The sequence below is a fragment of the Halyomorpha halys genome, unplaced genomic scaffold (assembly GCF_000696795.3).
Source record: "Halyomorpha halys isolate HHAL.00 unplaced genomic scaffold, Hhal_1.1 Scaffold170.1, whole genome shotgun sequence".
NCBI lineage: Eukaryota > Metazoa > Arthropoda > Insecta > Hemiptera > Pentatomidae > Halyomorpha > Halyomorpha halys.
This window is the reverse complement of record NW_027107231.1, coordinates 583,815-601,039: the sequence shown is the minus strand read 5'-3', so window position 1 is coordinate 601,039 and position 17,225 is coordinate 583,815. Positions and strand designations below refer to the sequence as shown.

The 17,225-nt window shown below is 29.6% G+C and overlaps 2 protein-coding genes across 6 annotated transcripts in view; both read right to left on the bottom strand.

The window, feature by feature from the left end:
- bs (blistered) overlaps positions 1-5,636 on the bottom strand; it is a 417,141-nt gene extending 411,505 nt beyond the window's left edge. For all 5 annotated transcript variants that reach the window (XM_067045519.1, XM_067045520.1, XM_014417852.3 and 2 more), the window contains exon 1: positions 5,091-5,636. In XM_067045519.1, coding sequence (XP_066901620.1) covers positions 5,091-5,525 — 435 coding nt within the window. In that variant the 5' untranslated portion in view covers positions 5,526-5,636. The remainder of the gene's footprint in view (positions 1-5,090) is intronic.
- A 2,268-nt stretch (positions 5,637-7,904) lies between these two features.
- The window catches only part of sotv (exostosin glycosyltransferase sotv), a 17,380-nt gene continuing 8,059 nt past the window's right edge, over positions 7,905-17,225 (bottom strand). Inside the window, exons 5-10 of the mRNA XM_067045516.1 lie at positions 13,254-13,479; positions 12,840-13,023; positions 12,600-12,766; positions 12,177-12,320; positions 9,300-9,428; positions 7,905-8,206 (exon numbers count right to left, since the gene is read on the bottom strand). Of these exons, the coding sequence (XP_066901617.1) occupies positions 7,985-8,206; positions 9,300-9,428; positions 12,177-12,320; positions 12,600-12,766; positions 12,840-13,023; positions 13,254-13,479 (1,072 nt within the window). The 3' untranslated portion in view covers positions 7,905-7,984. The remainder of the gene's footprint in view (positions 8,207-9,299; positions 9,429-12,176; positions 12,321-12,599; positions 12,767-12,839; positions 13,024-13,253; positions 13,480-17,225) is intronic.

Genomic DNA, 17,225 nt, shown 5'->3' with positions numbered 1-17,225 from the left:
TATATATTTATTATCTATTTAGGAAAATATGAACAACATCAATTTCATGGAATCTTTGCAAGTAAATATTCTCGGTAATAAGATATTGCAATCACTTCATTTCGTTACTAACTTCCGTCCCCAATATGATAAACTTCCCTCGTCAACGATATGAAAGTTAAATGGATCTAGTTATTCGCTTCAGCAAGAGATAGGCATCGCTGTCCCAAAATAGTTAAGACACCATACGATAGGACGCTTGCAATCATTTGGCTACAGATATTATGGATGTTATGTATGTATGGTATATTGGTGCTACACATCGTATTTTGCATTACTAACTATGAAAGCTTACTAATATTTTAAGCAGAAAATTTATTAAAATACTTAGTTTCTCAATCTACATGTAAAAAAGGTTTAACTAAAAGAATAGTAGTTATTTAAAAAATAAAAATGACGGAGTTCAATAAACACAAAGGAAACCCTGAAGGAAGATAATCACGCCATCAACACAATGAATGGAGAAGAGGAATAAATACACCTTTAACTTTTTTTGTAGAGAAACGTTTTGAATTCATCTCGGATTATGTATTTATAATCAGTTGTTTTAAGAATAAAAAAAGTGATTTAATAGTGAATTTTCAAAGAACTTCTATATTTAAAACTAACAACAGATAATAAATTCATGAAATTTCCAGATTCACTCAAAAATTTACTCTAGAAAAAAAAATCCGATAGGTTTTAGAATTAAGGGATGTAAGATAAGTTTTTAAAATAATAAAACTACTAAAAATCATTACCGGGCTATGGTATGAGAATTTGGATCAATAGCTATTTTTTTATATTATATTTTTGTGTTTTGAAAGCAATACTTTAATATGAAAATTATTTAGAATGGTTATTTTTAACAGCTGGTAATTGATAACATCAAAACAGAGATAATCTTATCTTCATTTTTTTAAGAAAAGATATAAAGTACTAACGCCAACACGTTCTAATAACTTGCACAGGTAAACCTCACCGGTATACCAGAACATGTGTGTCCGGCCTAAGAGCAGAAAATTATGAGTCAAAGAAAATTAAATTGACTATTAAAATAAAAAATGTTAACAAAGCAAAATAAGCCCAGCAAAACAATTTTTTTTTAAATTTTATAAATAGAAGTATAGTGTAAAATAATATGATTTTATCTACTAAAAGAAGGAAACGTTTTTGATAAATAAATAAATAAAAAATATTTTAGGGAATAAAAAGGCTTACAATCTATTCAAATAACATAAATTGCCATTAAAGTTCATTGTTCCAATATAATAAAATTGATTGACAAAAAATGATGATAGTCGTTTTAGTATAAATTATTGAAACTCTAAAAAAATTAAAATAAATAAAATCTAAGATATTAAAAAATCATACATACAATTATGTAAATTGCCTTTTAGAATAAGCAATTTACATAATTGTATGTATGATTTTTTAAAGAATCTAAGATATTAAAAAATCATACATACAATTATGTAAATTGCCTTTTAGAATAAGCAATTTACATAATTGTATGTATGATTTTTTAAAGAATCTAAGATATTAAAAAATGATATCCAGACCACTTGAAATTCATTTTCAGGTGATGCATTTGGAGTTTTAAATATTATTTTAATTTTAGGCAAACCGTATTATTTTAAAAATAAAATGAGGAATAAAAGGCGCTATTCACAACATGGAAAAAATATTTTTATTGTAATGCGAATCGTATTTTTAAGTGATGAGTAAGTATTTTCGAGATTATTTAATATTACTGCAATAAATTATACATACTTAAATATATATAAATTTTATTTTATTTTTTAAAACAGTAAAAAATATGCATTTGGTTAGTATAAGAGTCTATAAAAGTTCAAAGAATCTTTGTAAATATGAGAATCCACCAAACATAAACATTGTTTAATTAATCGGTCAGTTATGTTTTTTTTTTCTTTTTCTTTCGCCACCCCAACACGAAGGAGTCCTATACCGCCACTGTTGTTATATTATAATATAATATAAATAAGAATGTAAATTATTATTATTTATTTATTTATTTTAAAAAAACCTATTTTAGATTCTTCGATAAATTTGCACAACGCCTGAATGGTATTCCTATCTAGATCTGCCAGCCCTTGGAGGAAAGGGCTCGTCAGTTATGTTATATACCAGCTGTGGAAAATGCGGGCCCAAAAGCCGCACTCGGCTTTTCGTCGTGTCAATAGTTAAAATTTCCTTCCAATTAAAAATTAAAATTTCTTTCCCCAGAACAGTCTACCGACTCATGTGCGGAAACCGTTTTAGAACCGCTTGGTGAAATTATGTGTATTAATAACGTATATTAAAGAAGAATAAATAATATACACATTTTTACTATATTAGATTTTTGTAATAGTTGATTTTTACAATTTTTGAATTTTATAACAGAAGTATGGAAATAATTTCTTCTTCATTACTATATTGTTAAATATATTTTGTATGTCTCATATAAGCTTTTTGAAAATTTATAACAACAATAAAACCATTTATCACAATTATATGCTATAAAAAAAAAATATTTATATACTATCTGGAACTTATTTGTATTTTAAGAAAGTCAATAAAATGCATTCTTATTAACCTAACGAAGAAAACTCAGTAATTTGTCTTTTAGAGTTAGGATTTACACCATACACACTGTTAAATTTAAATAGACGAAACCTTTAAAGTAAGCAGAGTTACACATGCCAAGTGTACCTTCGACCTAGCCAACAGTAATTATAATTAAGCTATATAACAGCATTTCAGTTAATTAGGACAGTGCCAACTCCAATAGGCGTACAAAATAGCACACATTTTAAATATATGTATAACTCTTACCTATATACTATTTACTTACAATTCATATGTATCACCTTAATCGGATACATTGTCAATCCCATGAGTTGGCATGCATTAGATGAATGATAGACCCATAACGGTTTTTACAATAATGTAAAAGTATGTTAAAAAATGAACATTATTAAATCTATAATTTAAAATTCAATTAAATCTTTAAGTGATATAATTCACGCAATAATTAATTGATATTAAAAATAAAAACATAAAATAATAATAGGAAGAGAAAGAAAATAAAAAATATTATTTTTCTATAAAATTTATATTTTCACAGGAAATAAATTAATATATGTAAAAATTTAGATCTGTTAAATGATCTGCCAAAAATATATTTTCAAAATAATAGGTCTGTTATATTGTCAATAAAAAAATATATTTTCTATATAATTGGTCTGTTCCAACGACCACTTATGACGATTAAAAACAATTGTTATCTATTTCAAAGAGAAAAAATAAAACTTTTATTTTACATTTTTTTTTATTAAGATATTTACGGCACTCCTTCAAACACTAAATTATTGGACAGTTAATAGTATATTTTTTAATTAAAGGTAAATTAATTTCTTAATCAAACAGATCGAAAAATCATCTTTTCGAATTTTTTTTTCATATTTATATAATCAGGTAATGATTGAATAATATCTTACATAGAATCTGAATAGAGATCAGAAAAAAATATTCAATATTGATTTTAAATATTTACGACGAATACGGAAAATATATTAAAAGATCAAATGTATTCGTAATCGATCCGAGAGTATTGTTATTTTTCAAGTAAGTAATATTTTTCTGTTTTATTATCAATGATACATAGTTCTATAAATCATTAAATTTTAATTTAATAAAAATATAAAGGCCTTTCTAAACTTAATCAGATATTATTAAAATTAAAAAATTGATTTGATTATTATCAGATTTAAAAAAATCTTATATAGATATATACTGGCAATAATAAAATATTGAATAGTAATAAAAAAAAATTATTTAATTTCTAAAAATAAATCCATAGTTTATAATAATAAAGTAACAATACAGAGAAGTACATCTTTATAGTTCATTGGTGCAATACATGTATTTTTTTTGAGAATGAAAAGAACAAATTTGTATTAATAATAGACTAGAATATCGCCCGTTTGTAAGGAATAAAGATGCCTCGTAAATATTTTCAAATACTGACACGTTTGACAAGACATTTTTTCACCCTGCAACAAATGGGAAATAACACAAAACAAGGCAAGGATAATGATAATTTGTAGAACATGGAACAAACTTGGAGAATGTAAATATGAAGTGGGGATAAGACAGCTTGGCTACTGGAACAGATGGTCCAAGTCACGACTTTCTTATCAGCAGACTAAGATAAGCAGACTGATAGAGAAACGATCATTCTACTTGCATTGCCATGGCATAAATAGAAAAAGATAATGCATGCAGTGCCACAGATAACTGAATTCCTCATTTAAACAGTAGTACGACACCTACATTGGGAATGTCCGAAATATTATTAAGACCCAGGCAAAAATAAAATTCATGCAAACAAAGTCATATGAAATAGCATAATTCGTTTCAATAACATAATTATGATTCAAGAGAAAATATTAATGTTTAACTGAGTGGGATACTGGTGATAATCGGTGCACTTTTCATTACAACTGATAACGAGGATAATCAAAATGATTTGAACTCATGTGAATTTAGGCAACTTTGCACCAACATTTAACAAAAAAAGATAGGGTTGAAATGTTATAGATAAATTAAAATCAAAGCTCTGAAAACATACTAAACTAAAAATAAAACTGATATCGAATAGGTGATCAAATATTTTTCTTTTTATCAATTTCTATAAGTTGACATTTACATATCTAGCATTCTTGATAAACTGATGATTAAACAATTGGAAATTTACCTACTTCTATTCCTTAAGCTTAAAATATTGAAACTGAATATGATTTATCAAATAAAAAAAATAATTTATCAGTTAAATAGCCGGTTTAATAATTGTAAACTGAAATATTTTTAGTTTATATGATAACACAAACACTATCTTTATAGCAGAACTGAAATTAAATAAAAAATATCTATATTACATATAACAGTTCTTTAATTATAAATAACAACGGATAAGAGAGGTGAAAAGATAATAAATAAGTTTGTAAACACTGCTGTAACTAATTTCAAAGATAAGGGTAGGTTACACATGATTAGGGTTATGTTACCTTTTTCATGATGCCAGTCTTTCTTTTTGAGAAAGTTGTATATCTTCTTAATTTGTTGTCAATATACTCCATTTTAATCTTGACACGACCTTTTGTTTTCTTGCCATTGGATGGCGGTGAGCCTTTTTGGGGTGTGGGCGAGAAACCGTCATCGACAATGTCAGAACCACAATCACCAGACAAACCCATATTTTGCCTACCGTCTTGTTCATAACACACATCAGAAGAGGTTCGTTTCATTCCTCTTTGCATGCCGGCACCACATGAACTCGATAAGGACATCGAACCCCTGGAAAGGCCAGAAGTTATAGATGTAGAAGGCCTACTATGAACGGCATTATTGTATATTTCCTGGGCTGTTTCACCGCTCAATAAGGAAATATTATAGCCCATGCTAAAACGGGAATCTCTTCCCCCTCCTGAAGGGGTATCCATCACTCAACACACCTATCACTAGTCAAATCATCACAGTTTACGTATCACACTTACAGAACACATCACACCATGAGATCCACCATGATCCCGAACGTGCACTGCTCTCCGTAATTTGACCTGTGAGCCACAACAGCCCGCACAGCGCTAGCGTAGGGGAGGGGGAAAAGTAGTACCTAGTTCAACTTTCATCATGATTTTTTTTTAAGTTAAGTTCTTTAATCAAAGTTCCTTACGTAAGAAATATTTTATGTATGTTTATAATATTCTAAATAATACAAAAGAAATAACATATATGGGAATCGCGGATGAATACCTTATATACTAAGACATTCTCCCCCCTCTTATTCCATATTTAGAAGTGGATGTTGCCAAATTAGGTAAACTTGGCCTAATAAGGGAAACAAAGATCCACCCTTTCCACAGGAGATTGCTACCGACTTCATTTCATCCCTTCTCCTTACCCCTTAGGATTATTTAACCGTTTTGAAACAAGTTGATATTATTTGGGTCAATTTATATAATGATAAAAATATAAAAACACTGTTAAAGAAAAAACAAAAATAATAATATGATGAACTCTTTTCCCCAATAACATTTAAAATATTGATATTATTTGACAAAATATTAATATATTCAATTTTTTTTTTTTCAAAACATGATTTAATAATTTTGTAAATTTAAAAACAAGAATTCGACCGATATTCTACTAGCTCACACATAAGTAGTACATGACACTTTTCAGGATAATGAAGATAATTTCTCTAATTAAATGTTTATTCACATGATATTAAAAAGAAATGGAACCAATTAGATTTTTATATAATTTATAATATTTCATTAATAACAACAGAAAAACGTCAAATATTTAAGTATTCAAAAATATATTTAATTCTAAGTTTAATAAAAATATAACAATAACAAATATATATGTACAGAGTACTATATTCAAATTTATAAATACTAAGTACAGAACAAAAGAAAAGATTTTTTTTTTAAATATTAGATATGGAGAATAAAATTGTAAAAATTGGTGTGAATCTGAAATGATCTTAGTTAAATGTGCGAACCAATAATGTTACTACAAAGTAATGATGATGCCAACAACATAAATACATTTTTCCAACATTGGAGTCTGAACTTCAATATCTACAAAAAAAAGGAAAATTAACTTATTTGAATTCATAAATCAACCAACCTTAGATATAATATAAATTCTCATTTTTGTGAAAAAACAAAATAAATGAGTAAATAAACATTTGAAAATTTGCCACTAATCAAAAGTCTAGATCAACCTAAGACCTAATAAGCAAACAGTCGGTTAAGAAGTAATAGTTAAGAAGGGAATGTAAATACCTTTACAGATTTATTACTTATACATGAGTAAGCCAAATACATAACAAAAATTAAAGGACAATAAATATAGCGAGCCCTATAAAATATATACAATAACTAAAATATATTTTAATCATATCGGACAGTCTATGATTGAGCCACATAAATATAATATTTACATAAAAATTACATCATTTCAATGATATAAAAATTGATCTTTATTCAGGAAAACTTAATCCCTTAAGATCAATCATGTAATTTTAAGACCTAAAAAATATAATAATTTAAAAGAATGTTCAAATTGTATTGTATTCAAAAAATCATTGAATGAATATTCATAATAGAAAATACAATTGAAGACCACAGGGGAAAACAGGTATTGTCTAAATAACTTGAATCTGAGAAAAATGAAATTAAAATTATGAGCGACACCTAAAAAATTCTTGATATTAAATGATAAGTTTTAATCTTGAAAATTCATTAATGTGTGAATATCGACTGTTTTTCTCCTCCTAAATGGACAGAGCCTTTTCTTTCCCTTGCAGGATCAACACTGTTTTTAATAGGTAAGAAACAATTCTTTACAAGTTTGACCTCATAGGAATATAGTGATTCCTAATATATATAGTTTTATCCACTAATAAATAATTTTGAATAAAAGATGAAGTCGTCTGTTTTTTCCTCAGTAGTCTTCAATTAGAGAAATTTTATTAGTGATTCCAGTCATCAATCTTTATAAAGAACAATATAGTTCTGTTTTCTGCATAAGCTGGAGTACATAAGGATTTTAAATATCAATAAATTACAAACAAAACATTATTAGATTTAAAAAATCAAAACAGTTATCTTACAAACTACTTATATGATAAAATATCCAATATAACAAATTAAAATCATTTGACTAGCACTAGTTAATTTTAGGATTCATAAACAGCTTTTACAAAAATAAACAAATATAAACACACATTATTTTCCAAACAAAAATGTATGTATAAATAATAACTTTACTTTCTATTTATTTTTTTCCTATTTGTTTTTCAAATAACATAAATTAATTAAAGAAATTTTAACTTTTAAACAATAGTATTTATGAGAACTGTCAGGTTTGTCTGATCCAATCATATCAATTAGAGACTTCCTATGTTATTAAATCTTTTCAATTTGTGAGGAAACGTATCCTTATAGAGAACAGGATCAGCCCTGAACTCAACAGTTCTTAAAGGAACTCGCCCATACACAGCAGCAAACCTATCAATGCAATGAGAACGCTCTACCATGTGGTTTAGATCTGCACTAAGCATTTCAGTATTCGTACATTCAGGGCACTTGAATTTTTTTCGAGGTGTAACCTAGAAACCGTTTCATACATTATAAGTAAAATAATAAGTAAAGACACATAATAGAGGTTTTATAAAGAATTAAAATTAAATATTAACAATAATGCTAAATACATGCTATAAGAAAATAACACCTCAAGGTTATCAAAATGATAATTGTAGAAAAAAAATGTAATATAAAACAAACTTCTTGTTTACCAAAATACAATGATATAACCTTTTGCAGGAAAATGTTAACAAATCGAAAAATATTTTATAAACCTGATACATTCTGCGAGGGCAAATAAAAAAAATTACTACATATCTGTACACAACACTTGTCACTGATTAAAAAAAATTCAATCTCGGCACATCAACTCATCACAGTAAAAGAGATATATAAAAAAAAAGATGCACTAAACATATTTGGTTAGTTTAAACAAATATGATTGTTAATGCTATCTGAGAGATTAAATTTTTTGTTTACAATAACTATAAACGATTTTGATTTAACTAGCCATATCAATATACATTTAAATGCTCTTTAATCTCAGCTAGATTTTATCCTCATTGAAATAGTCTATTAGGGTTTAAATGACAAATATTTAAAAAATCTTCCTCTAAAATACCTTAATTTTTTTTTTAAATAATAAACCATTTCTGAATTTTATTAGAAGTTAAAAACAGGTAAAATAAACTATGAAAGGATTTAATAATTAACTTAGGGAGATAAAGAGGAAAAATATATTTCCAGATTGAAAAGAGGTTTACGGATAATGTAAATTTTAGTTAACTGTTATATTTTTGTATATCTGTCATACTTTTTCAAAATAAATATGTTAAAATTTTAAAACAAGAAATATTATTTCTATTAAAATTTTAATTTGTCAATCCATCGACTGAAAGGCTTAATTATAAAATGAGTACAAGGGAATATTGTCACATGGAATAATATAAATAACGTCCTAAAAAGAGCAACAATTAATTAACTTAATTAATTAACAATTCAAAGTAAGATGGTAAACGAAAGTTGTGTTATGCGGGCACTGCACCAGAGTTTTTATTATTTATAAATCATACATAATCATATTATCATTAAAAAATCAAGATAAAAATTGAACTATACCTTAATAGGAGCCTTATTTGTGACATTAGCCACAAGGAAGTTCATGGCAATATCTTCACAGTTCATGTGGTCATCCACCCATTCTTTAATGTTACCTGGCATTGATGTTGTGTACATGTAACTCCAGTACTGTAAACAAAATATATAATACCGTATAAATCAGAAATAACCACTTAAAAGCTTTAACCACAGAATACAATGAAATGAAATTCATAAATAAAAACATTTTTAGTTTCTTTTTCACTTTTGTACAGATTGAATAGGCCAAACAGCTTTGCAACTGATGGTCCACATGGCTGGATGGAAACCTGAATTGTCAAATTAAATAAAACTAATGTAGTATTTTGTTTTTATGTCCATATCTAAGAAAGGCACTAAAGTTAGTTTAATACAGAAAATGGCCAAAATATATTATATGTTTTACTATATCTATTATGTAAAACAGAAACAATTTTTTTTGTTTACTGTTTGCCCTCTCTAGATATACCATTGAATGTTCCATATCAATATGTAATCATACACTCAAAAAGATTTTCTACCACAACCATATTCAAACATGTGATAAAAATTTGTATAAAACATCAGCTAAATCTAATGAGTAGTGTTTGAAGAAGAATAACAAAGAATCAAAGCTGAGAATAAGAAGGCTTACCATCAAGTCCCACACCCGATAATATTTATGTAGTAAATGTAATACTACATTATTATAATAGCATTAATGATTTATTTGATGTAAGATTAAAAGTCCCCGAGTTTGTGTATCTTGGATCGCTCATAACCCAAGACAATGTTATGGACTCCGAAATTAAAAGAAAAATCCTATGTGCCAACCGCTGATATTATTATGGCCTCAGTCCCTATTTTAGGAGCCATGTCTCGTCTAAGGACACCAAAATCTATCTGTATAAAACAATTATTCGACCAATTATTCTTTATGGTTCGGAAACGTGGACTATCTCCAAGGCTGGTGAGCACAACTTAATGGTTTTAGAGAGGAAGATTCTCCATAAAATATTTGGAGCTGTCAAGGATGACCAGATATGGAGATGTCTAACAAACTAGGAACTCAAAGTTTTATATAAGGAACCAGACGCTGTCCAGTTTGTGAGGTTCAGTAGATTGAGGTGGTGATGTCAGGACCATGATGGGAGTGAAGAACTGGATGGCAGCCGAACAAGATTGTAATGATTGGTGGAGGCTGATGCAGGAAGCCAGGACTCGACATCGAGTTATGGAGCCAAATGAATAATAAGATTAAAAGTCACCACAATATGGTTTTTTTTTATTTTTAGCCATATTTTATGTCACTCAAAACAATATTTTTTTTTTACCTATCAACGAAAATGTAAAATTTACAACTAGGTATTGGCATTGGTCCATTTTCCAGTGACTGTCGTATGTCCCAGATGCCCTATTCCAGTCTATAATTAATTACAAAGCCAAAATCGCAGCATATACTGAAAGACTGGCTGTGGATCAGGGCTACCAAAGTGTGAGAGCTCTACAGTAGTCATTGCATGAGAATGCTTTTAAAGAATAGGCCAATTGCAGGTGGTAGGTATTGGTGTTCACCAATTCAAAGAGACCCTAACAGCTAACATATATGAGTGTGAGAAGCAGGTACTCTCGAGGACAGAATGGGGAAACACCCTGAAACTAAATATTAACTATGCACCCCTGCGTTGAGTCCCAGGAGCCAGTGGACACCAAGAAGTTTGTTTAATTTGTTTAACGGATCGAACATGCATAGCGGATCACTGGAAAGGGTCTGAGAAATTGAGTTAGTGAGAATAAAATTGTTAATTAAATGAAATAAAATGTCAACTGGAATGAAGTTGTAAAATAGAAAAAAAAATTAAAATATTTGTATTTAGCGTGTAGATGAATATTGATTGTAAAATGAGAAGGGAGGAAAAAAAATTATTTATAGTTATATCATGTAAATATATGTATTGTATATATGTCCGATCATAGTTGAATGTAGCAACCCAATGTATTTCGGCAGCACGGCTAAATATAGCATGTCTCTCATGAATAGGTTAATGGATTTTTGTATTTCAAATGATTTTCCTGCAATTTAAATGAAGCCAAAAGAAGGAAAAACAGAGTAAAATTTATCTGAATTTTTTTCTCGCTAATACCGTTTTTTTCATTGGTGTGGATAAATTTTTGTATTCCTAAGAATTTTCCATATAAGCTGCTTAGGGTTTATAATTTTATTTTATATTTTCATATGTAGAATAAAACATTGGTATGCAATTTGTTGGCAAATAAAGAGTCAGGAAATTTTTAAACTCGTAATTTTGAACCACTAAATATTCTGAAAAGGGTTTGAACTGGAAAATTCATTCAGCCATACACAAGATTAGCATCACGAGATTATTATTGAAAAGTTAAATAAAAGTCTGATTCTTGATGATTTTTCATAATCATTTTCCTTTTGGTTTGGGCCCATAAAGTCAGCAAATCATTTGAAACAGAAAAATCCATTTAGCCATTTTCAAAATATTTGTGGAAAAGCCAGTGAAGTCAGAAAATTCTTCAAACTGGAAAACTCAATTCAGCAGTTCACGAGTTGGAAAATTTTAACTCTTTTTCCATTTAGCCTACCTTTAAATAGTTAGAAAATCGTCTGATATAGTGAAAAACTTCTCCATTAAAAAAAAATCCAGTGAAGAATGCTCAATTTGTTCTGTTTATAGCACAGAATGAGTAAGACACACATCTTGCCTTATCTGCAGACAAAATATCACACATGACAAGTAAGATGCACATCTTGTCTCATGTGCAAAAGGGCTTAATAGTTTGAAAATTGCCTACTATACTGGTGAGATGGTATCGCTTTATAATTGTTATTGTTTTATCGAAACATATTACCTTATGATGGAATGCTGCTCCTGTAAGAACCATAGAGATCTGATTAGTCCACTCTGATTCATACTTCCACCGGTTTGTAGCATTATCCCAAACATGAACCCTTGAAGGAAAACCAACAATGCGATCAGGGAATTCCCTCCACACCTGAAACATAGTTCATGATAAATTATTCAATAGAATGATTCTAATCTGTAACGAAAAATTCCATATCAAATTTTTTAACTGAAATGAGCTAAGCATTATAATAACTTAAATCCAGTCATAATTTTAAACAAATTATCTGTACTTTAAATCAAATCAATACTTTCAATGGCATTTATATCTTCAGACACATACCACTAATAAAGAAAAAAAACAAAATGGTGAAGGTGGAATACATAAAAGGAAAATATATGGATGGAGAAAATGAAATATGAAACTTACTTCATATCCAAATTCTAGTTCATCGGCTGTTAGCATAACAATGTCATCATCAATTGTCAGAATAGCTTCTGTTTCTATTTCCTCATAAGGGTAAAAACGATTTGAAAGTTTATTAGCTTTAGTTTGAATTACTTTCCATGGTTTTGATATCTTTGGCCAGAGTGATGCTGTAATACAATGAAATTTTCATTAATGCAATACCATAGATAACTTATTACTTAAGTAGGTACTTGAACTTACCATGAGGAGGTGATTTTCTTTGATTATTCCATATAACAAGAACTTTAGTAAGACTAGGAACTTTGACAAGTTTCTGAATTAGTGAAAAGAGACTATCCACTCTGTCATAAGTTAGTATCACAGCTGTGAAGCCCTGCCATCGAGGAGCAGTGAGTTCCAAAAACAATGGCGATTTCACAGGGGACTGTAAATAAACATGAATATTTTATGTTAAAATGATTTAATAAAAACATTTATTTTTTAATAAAAATAAAAGGGGAAAAAATGTATGTACTTTTACATACTAAAAGTACATACATTTTTTTACAACATACTCATAAAGTGGTTCTAGGGGACTTTGATACACTGGAGTATTGTTAATAAACAAAAACTAAAATCCTACTCATTTTAATTTATTTTGACAATATAACTTACAGAATGAGGTGGATTATTCCACTCTTCGTAAACTCTTGCATACTGGGGATAAACTCTGTCATTCAAAATGTTCAATGCAGACAATGTTATAGATTCCATTGAAGAAAAATAAGTAGAATAAAGCCATTTTCCATGTGCACTCATTTCTTTTCTTTTAACTGGAGGTATAGCACTCGCAACTTTAAGAATACTGCTTAAGTCTCCTTCACTGAGTAGCAAAGATGCCCTAAAGCAGCAAAATTTAAATGAATAAATAGTTCAAGTAAGCTATAAATTTGAATGAATACCTAATTTATTTAGATGTGGCAGACATATATTTATTAATTAATAAAATATTAAAATAATTTTAGCAGTATTTTTTTTTCCACTGCTATTTCCTATTTCCAAGTATTTTTATTATTTTGAGTCAAATTTTAAATTTTTGTTTTTGTTTTTAAGCAGGCGAATTGATTTAAAATATTCCAAGTTGCTAGTAACGAAATTAAAATTATTGCTAAAATAACTGGAACATTTTTTTATTCCATTGAGTGCATCCACATAATTTTTTTTATGTATTTAAAAAAAAACTAGGTAAAATGATCTTGTTGATTACTGGAAAATTAATAATAACCATTTGAATACATCACTTTTTTTATTACAATATTTACACTAATTGGATTAGGGAGGGAGGTTATGAGGTACTTTTTCACTTATTTCAAGACTACATGAATTTTTGGACACCTTACATACTACGCACTTGACCCAATCACTGACTTGTGCCCCTTATCCTTGTAGCGAGTAGGTGGCCGACGTACTCGTTGAGGCTCTTGTTCTGGCTCAGGTTCTCACGGGATCATCGCATCTCGACTCTTAGACTCTCGAGCTGGACTTCTTGGAATACTCTTGAACCTTGGAGCTAGACTCATTTTAAATGTTAAATGACTGGCATGAAGCAAATGTCACTTGATATTTAGGTTTAGGAACCAGTTTTAGGTCTCAGCTGATTGATAGATCTTCCTGAATCCTGCAAAACTTGGTAATGACGAGTGCCCAATTTCCTTTGTATTTCTTTAAATTGCCAGACTTGTCCATTGTTTATGTATAATGGAACATGGGTTCTTTCTCCCATCTGGCGATGAAGATACATTTCGGCGGGATATTTTCCGCAGACAAGAGGTGGAGAGCCCCAATCTGTCGCAGGGACTGATGAAATGATCCCGTGTGCCATTAGGACATCTAATTATTTGTCAACTCGGTCTCTTAAGGCATACAGAATACGTTCCTTGGTGAAAACTAGCTTGACTCCTTCCCTGAATTGAAGATTGACTTGGAATCCTGGAATGCAACCAACTTTTTCTTCAAAGATTGGCGAGTAATTAGAAATTATTTATTTAATTGATTGCAATGCATTGATATTGGAATCTGGAATTTGATGCCTCTGCTCTGTATCCAGTGGTTGAAGTTCGATACCTAGACTCCGAATCCATTGACGTCCTAGTAACGCGTCGTATCCGATTGACACAATATGCAATTCGCCCAGAGTCTCTCTTCCGTTATAAGCGACCGTGACAACAATTCTTCTTTTGGACTGGATGATGTTTCCTGAATATGATCGGAAAGCAATATTTGATATTCCCAAAGGAATATTCAAATTTAGCTGTTGGAATTAAAGTTCGGACAGAAGCGAATATGTAGCTCCAGAATCGACTTCGAACTTTTGAGGCTTGCCACTGAGTTGGACTCCAATTATGTATTTGTCACTTCCGGTCATTTCAAACAAGTGGACGATGGGAATGGGAACGTTGGGTTGAGACCATAAGAGGAGCCATACGCCTCTTGAGATACAGGCATTGCCTTGAGTGTAGTGCTCCAACCAGTTTTCTTTCTTGATTCTCGAATTAGAGTTGAAATACAGACTTTTGCACATTGTCCAATTTTTGAACAAGACCTACAGTTTATTTTTTCTTTATCCACTCAGCAGTCTTGTATTCTGTGATTGCTTCGCCCACATCTAATGCAGAGGTTGTCTATGCCTAGAGCTCGATAGTCGGGACGATAATTTCTCTTTTGAGGTAATCTAGAATTTGTACGATTCCTCGAACTTATTCTATTACGAAGTTTTGAAAAACTGTTCATTTTGTTTGTGTCGCTCATTTGTTCATTAAAGTTATGATGATTGGTAAGTTCTCTGCTTTCAATTTTAGCAGCTTCAAGAGCAACGGCTTTTTCTAACATTTCATCGAATTTTGTAGCATTAGACTGTAAAATTTGCCCACGTAGCCAGTTATCGCGCATGCTAAGAATGAACTGAGCTCTCAGAAAAAGGTATAACCTGTTTGTAGTTATCAGCTGTACATATTACGGACAGTTCGCATTCTGCTAAGTCTTGTTGCAGTTTTGAAACAAATTCTGGAATTGTTCTATCTCTTTGAAAAATATTTAGAAAATAGTGTTGGGCTATTACCACACCTTCTTTTGGAATAAGCATCAATGAGTTCATCGTGTGATCGACTCTTTACTGTTTTTTCTGGACCCAAAAAATGCTGCCTATTTATTGTAATGCACAGATCCAATACTAATACATAGAAGCAGTGCAATCTGGGTTTTATCTAATAAGATAACAGGAAAAATTTTCTTTATTAGGAAAAAAGTTTTCAAAAGGTGGAATGATCGAAAAATTAACTGAACCCATGGGACCTGTTGCCATGGGAGGCAGAAGTTTTGAAGCTATATCATAAATCATTGCTTTTTGTGATTCTTGAATTGAAGTAAGAAGTAATTTAAATTGCTCAGTATTCATTATTAACAAAAATTGTAAAAAAAAAAAAAAAAAAAAAAAAACTTAAAGAAAGTGACCGGAAACTGAGATTTGAAAATTATAGAAAAAAAATAACACTGGAAACTGAAATTTGAAAATAAAAACAGTCACTGGACACTGAGAATTGAAAATTAATTAAAAAAAAAAAAAACTTTCTGTTCACCTCGTCGCCAATTAAAATGATCTTGTTAATAACTGGAAAATTAATAATAACCATTAGAATGCATCACTTTTTTTTATTACAATATTTACATTAACTGGATTAAGGAGGTATTCAGTGTTGCCACAGTAGGTATTTATTTTTTAAGGAGAATTTCATTTGTTGCATCTTCATAAAATATTTGATTATACTTTTTATTACACTATATACAGTCCTGTGAAAAAATATAGACTCAATGTATAAAATTGAACTATTTCTAAAATTTAAAAGTAAATTCATAGCTCAATAATGTTTTTAGACTTATTTTTATTTTATTTGATTGGCAAGAAGCTTTAAACGGTCATTGGTCTGTTCCATAATTTACGAACTTGAGATTTTGTAATGAAATCTTCTTCATGCTGTGAATAAGTATAAACTCAATGTTTGTTTTGCTATTTTCAGTTGTGTTAATGGATTAGTACCACCACAGTTTTATTTCTACTATTAAAGAGAGATTTTATTGTTCCTTTTTATACTGTATGACTTAGTGTTTAAAAAAAAAAAAATAAGGCCCGCGCTGAACTCATCAATATTTTGAATTTGTTGCTTCTGAAGGTCGTAGACTTCTCTAGCCCTGATGCCCACAAATTTTCAATCGAATTGAGATCCGGACTAAAGAGCTGGCCAATCCAAAACATTGATCCCGTAGCCGATCCTGAAAGCATGGTTTCGTAGAGAATGCTGTATGAATCGGCAAGTTATTGTGCTCACAAATTATTTCTTCTTCTTCCAACATTGTAATAAACGGCAAAAAGAACTCTTCTACAACATTTAACTATTTTACTGGAAATGAATGTAAATCGAAACTTTTCCTTTTCATTAAATGGCCCATACCATTACTCCGCCAGCCCAATGCGAGCTTCGTGAATGTTTTTTCTTTTCTAAGGCCATGCCAGTAGTAATTAAAACCATATGGACCAAAAAATAAGAACTTTACAACTTTATACAATATTACCGTCCGGAAGGGAGGTGAGTA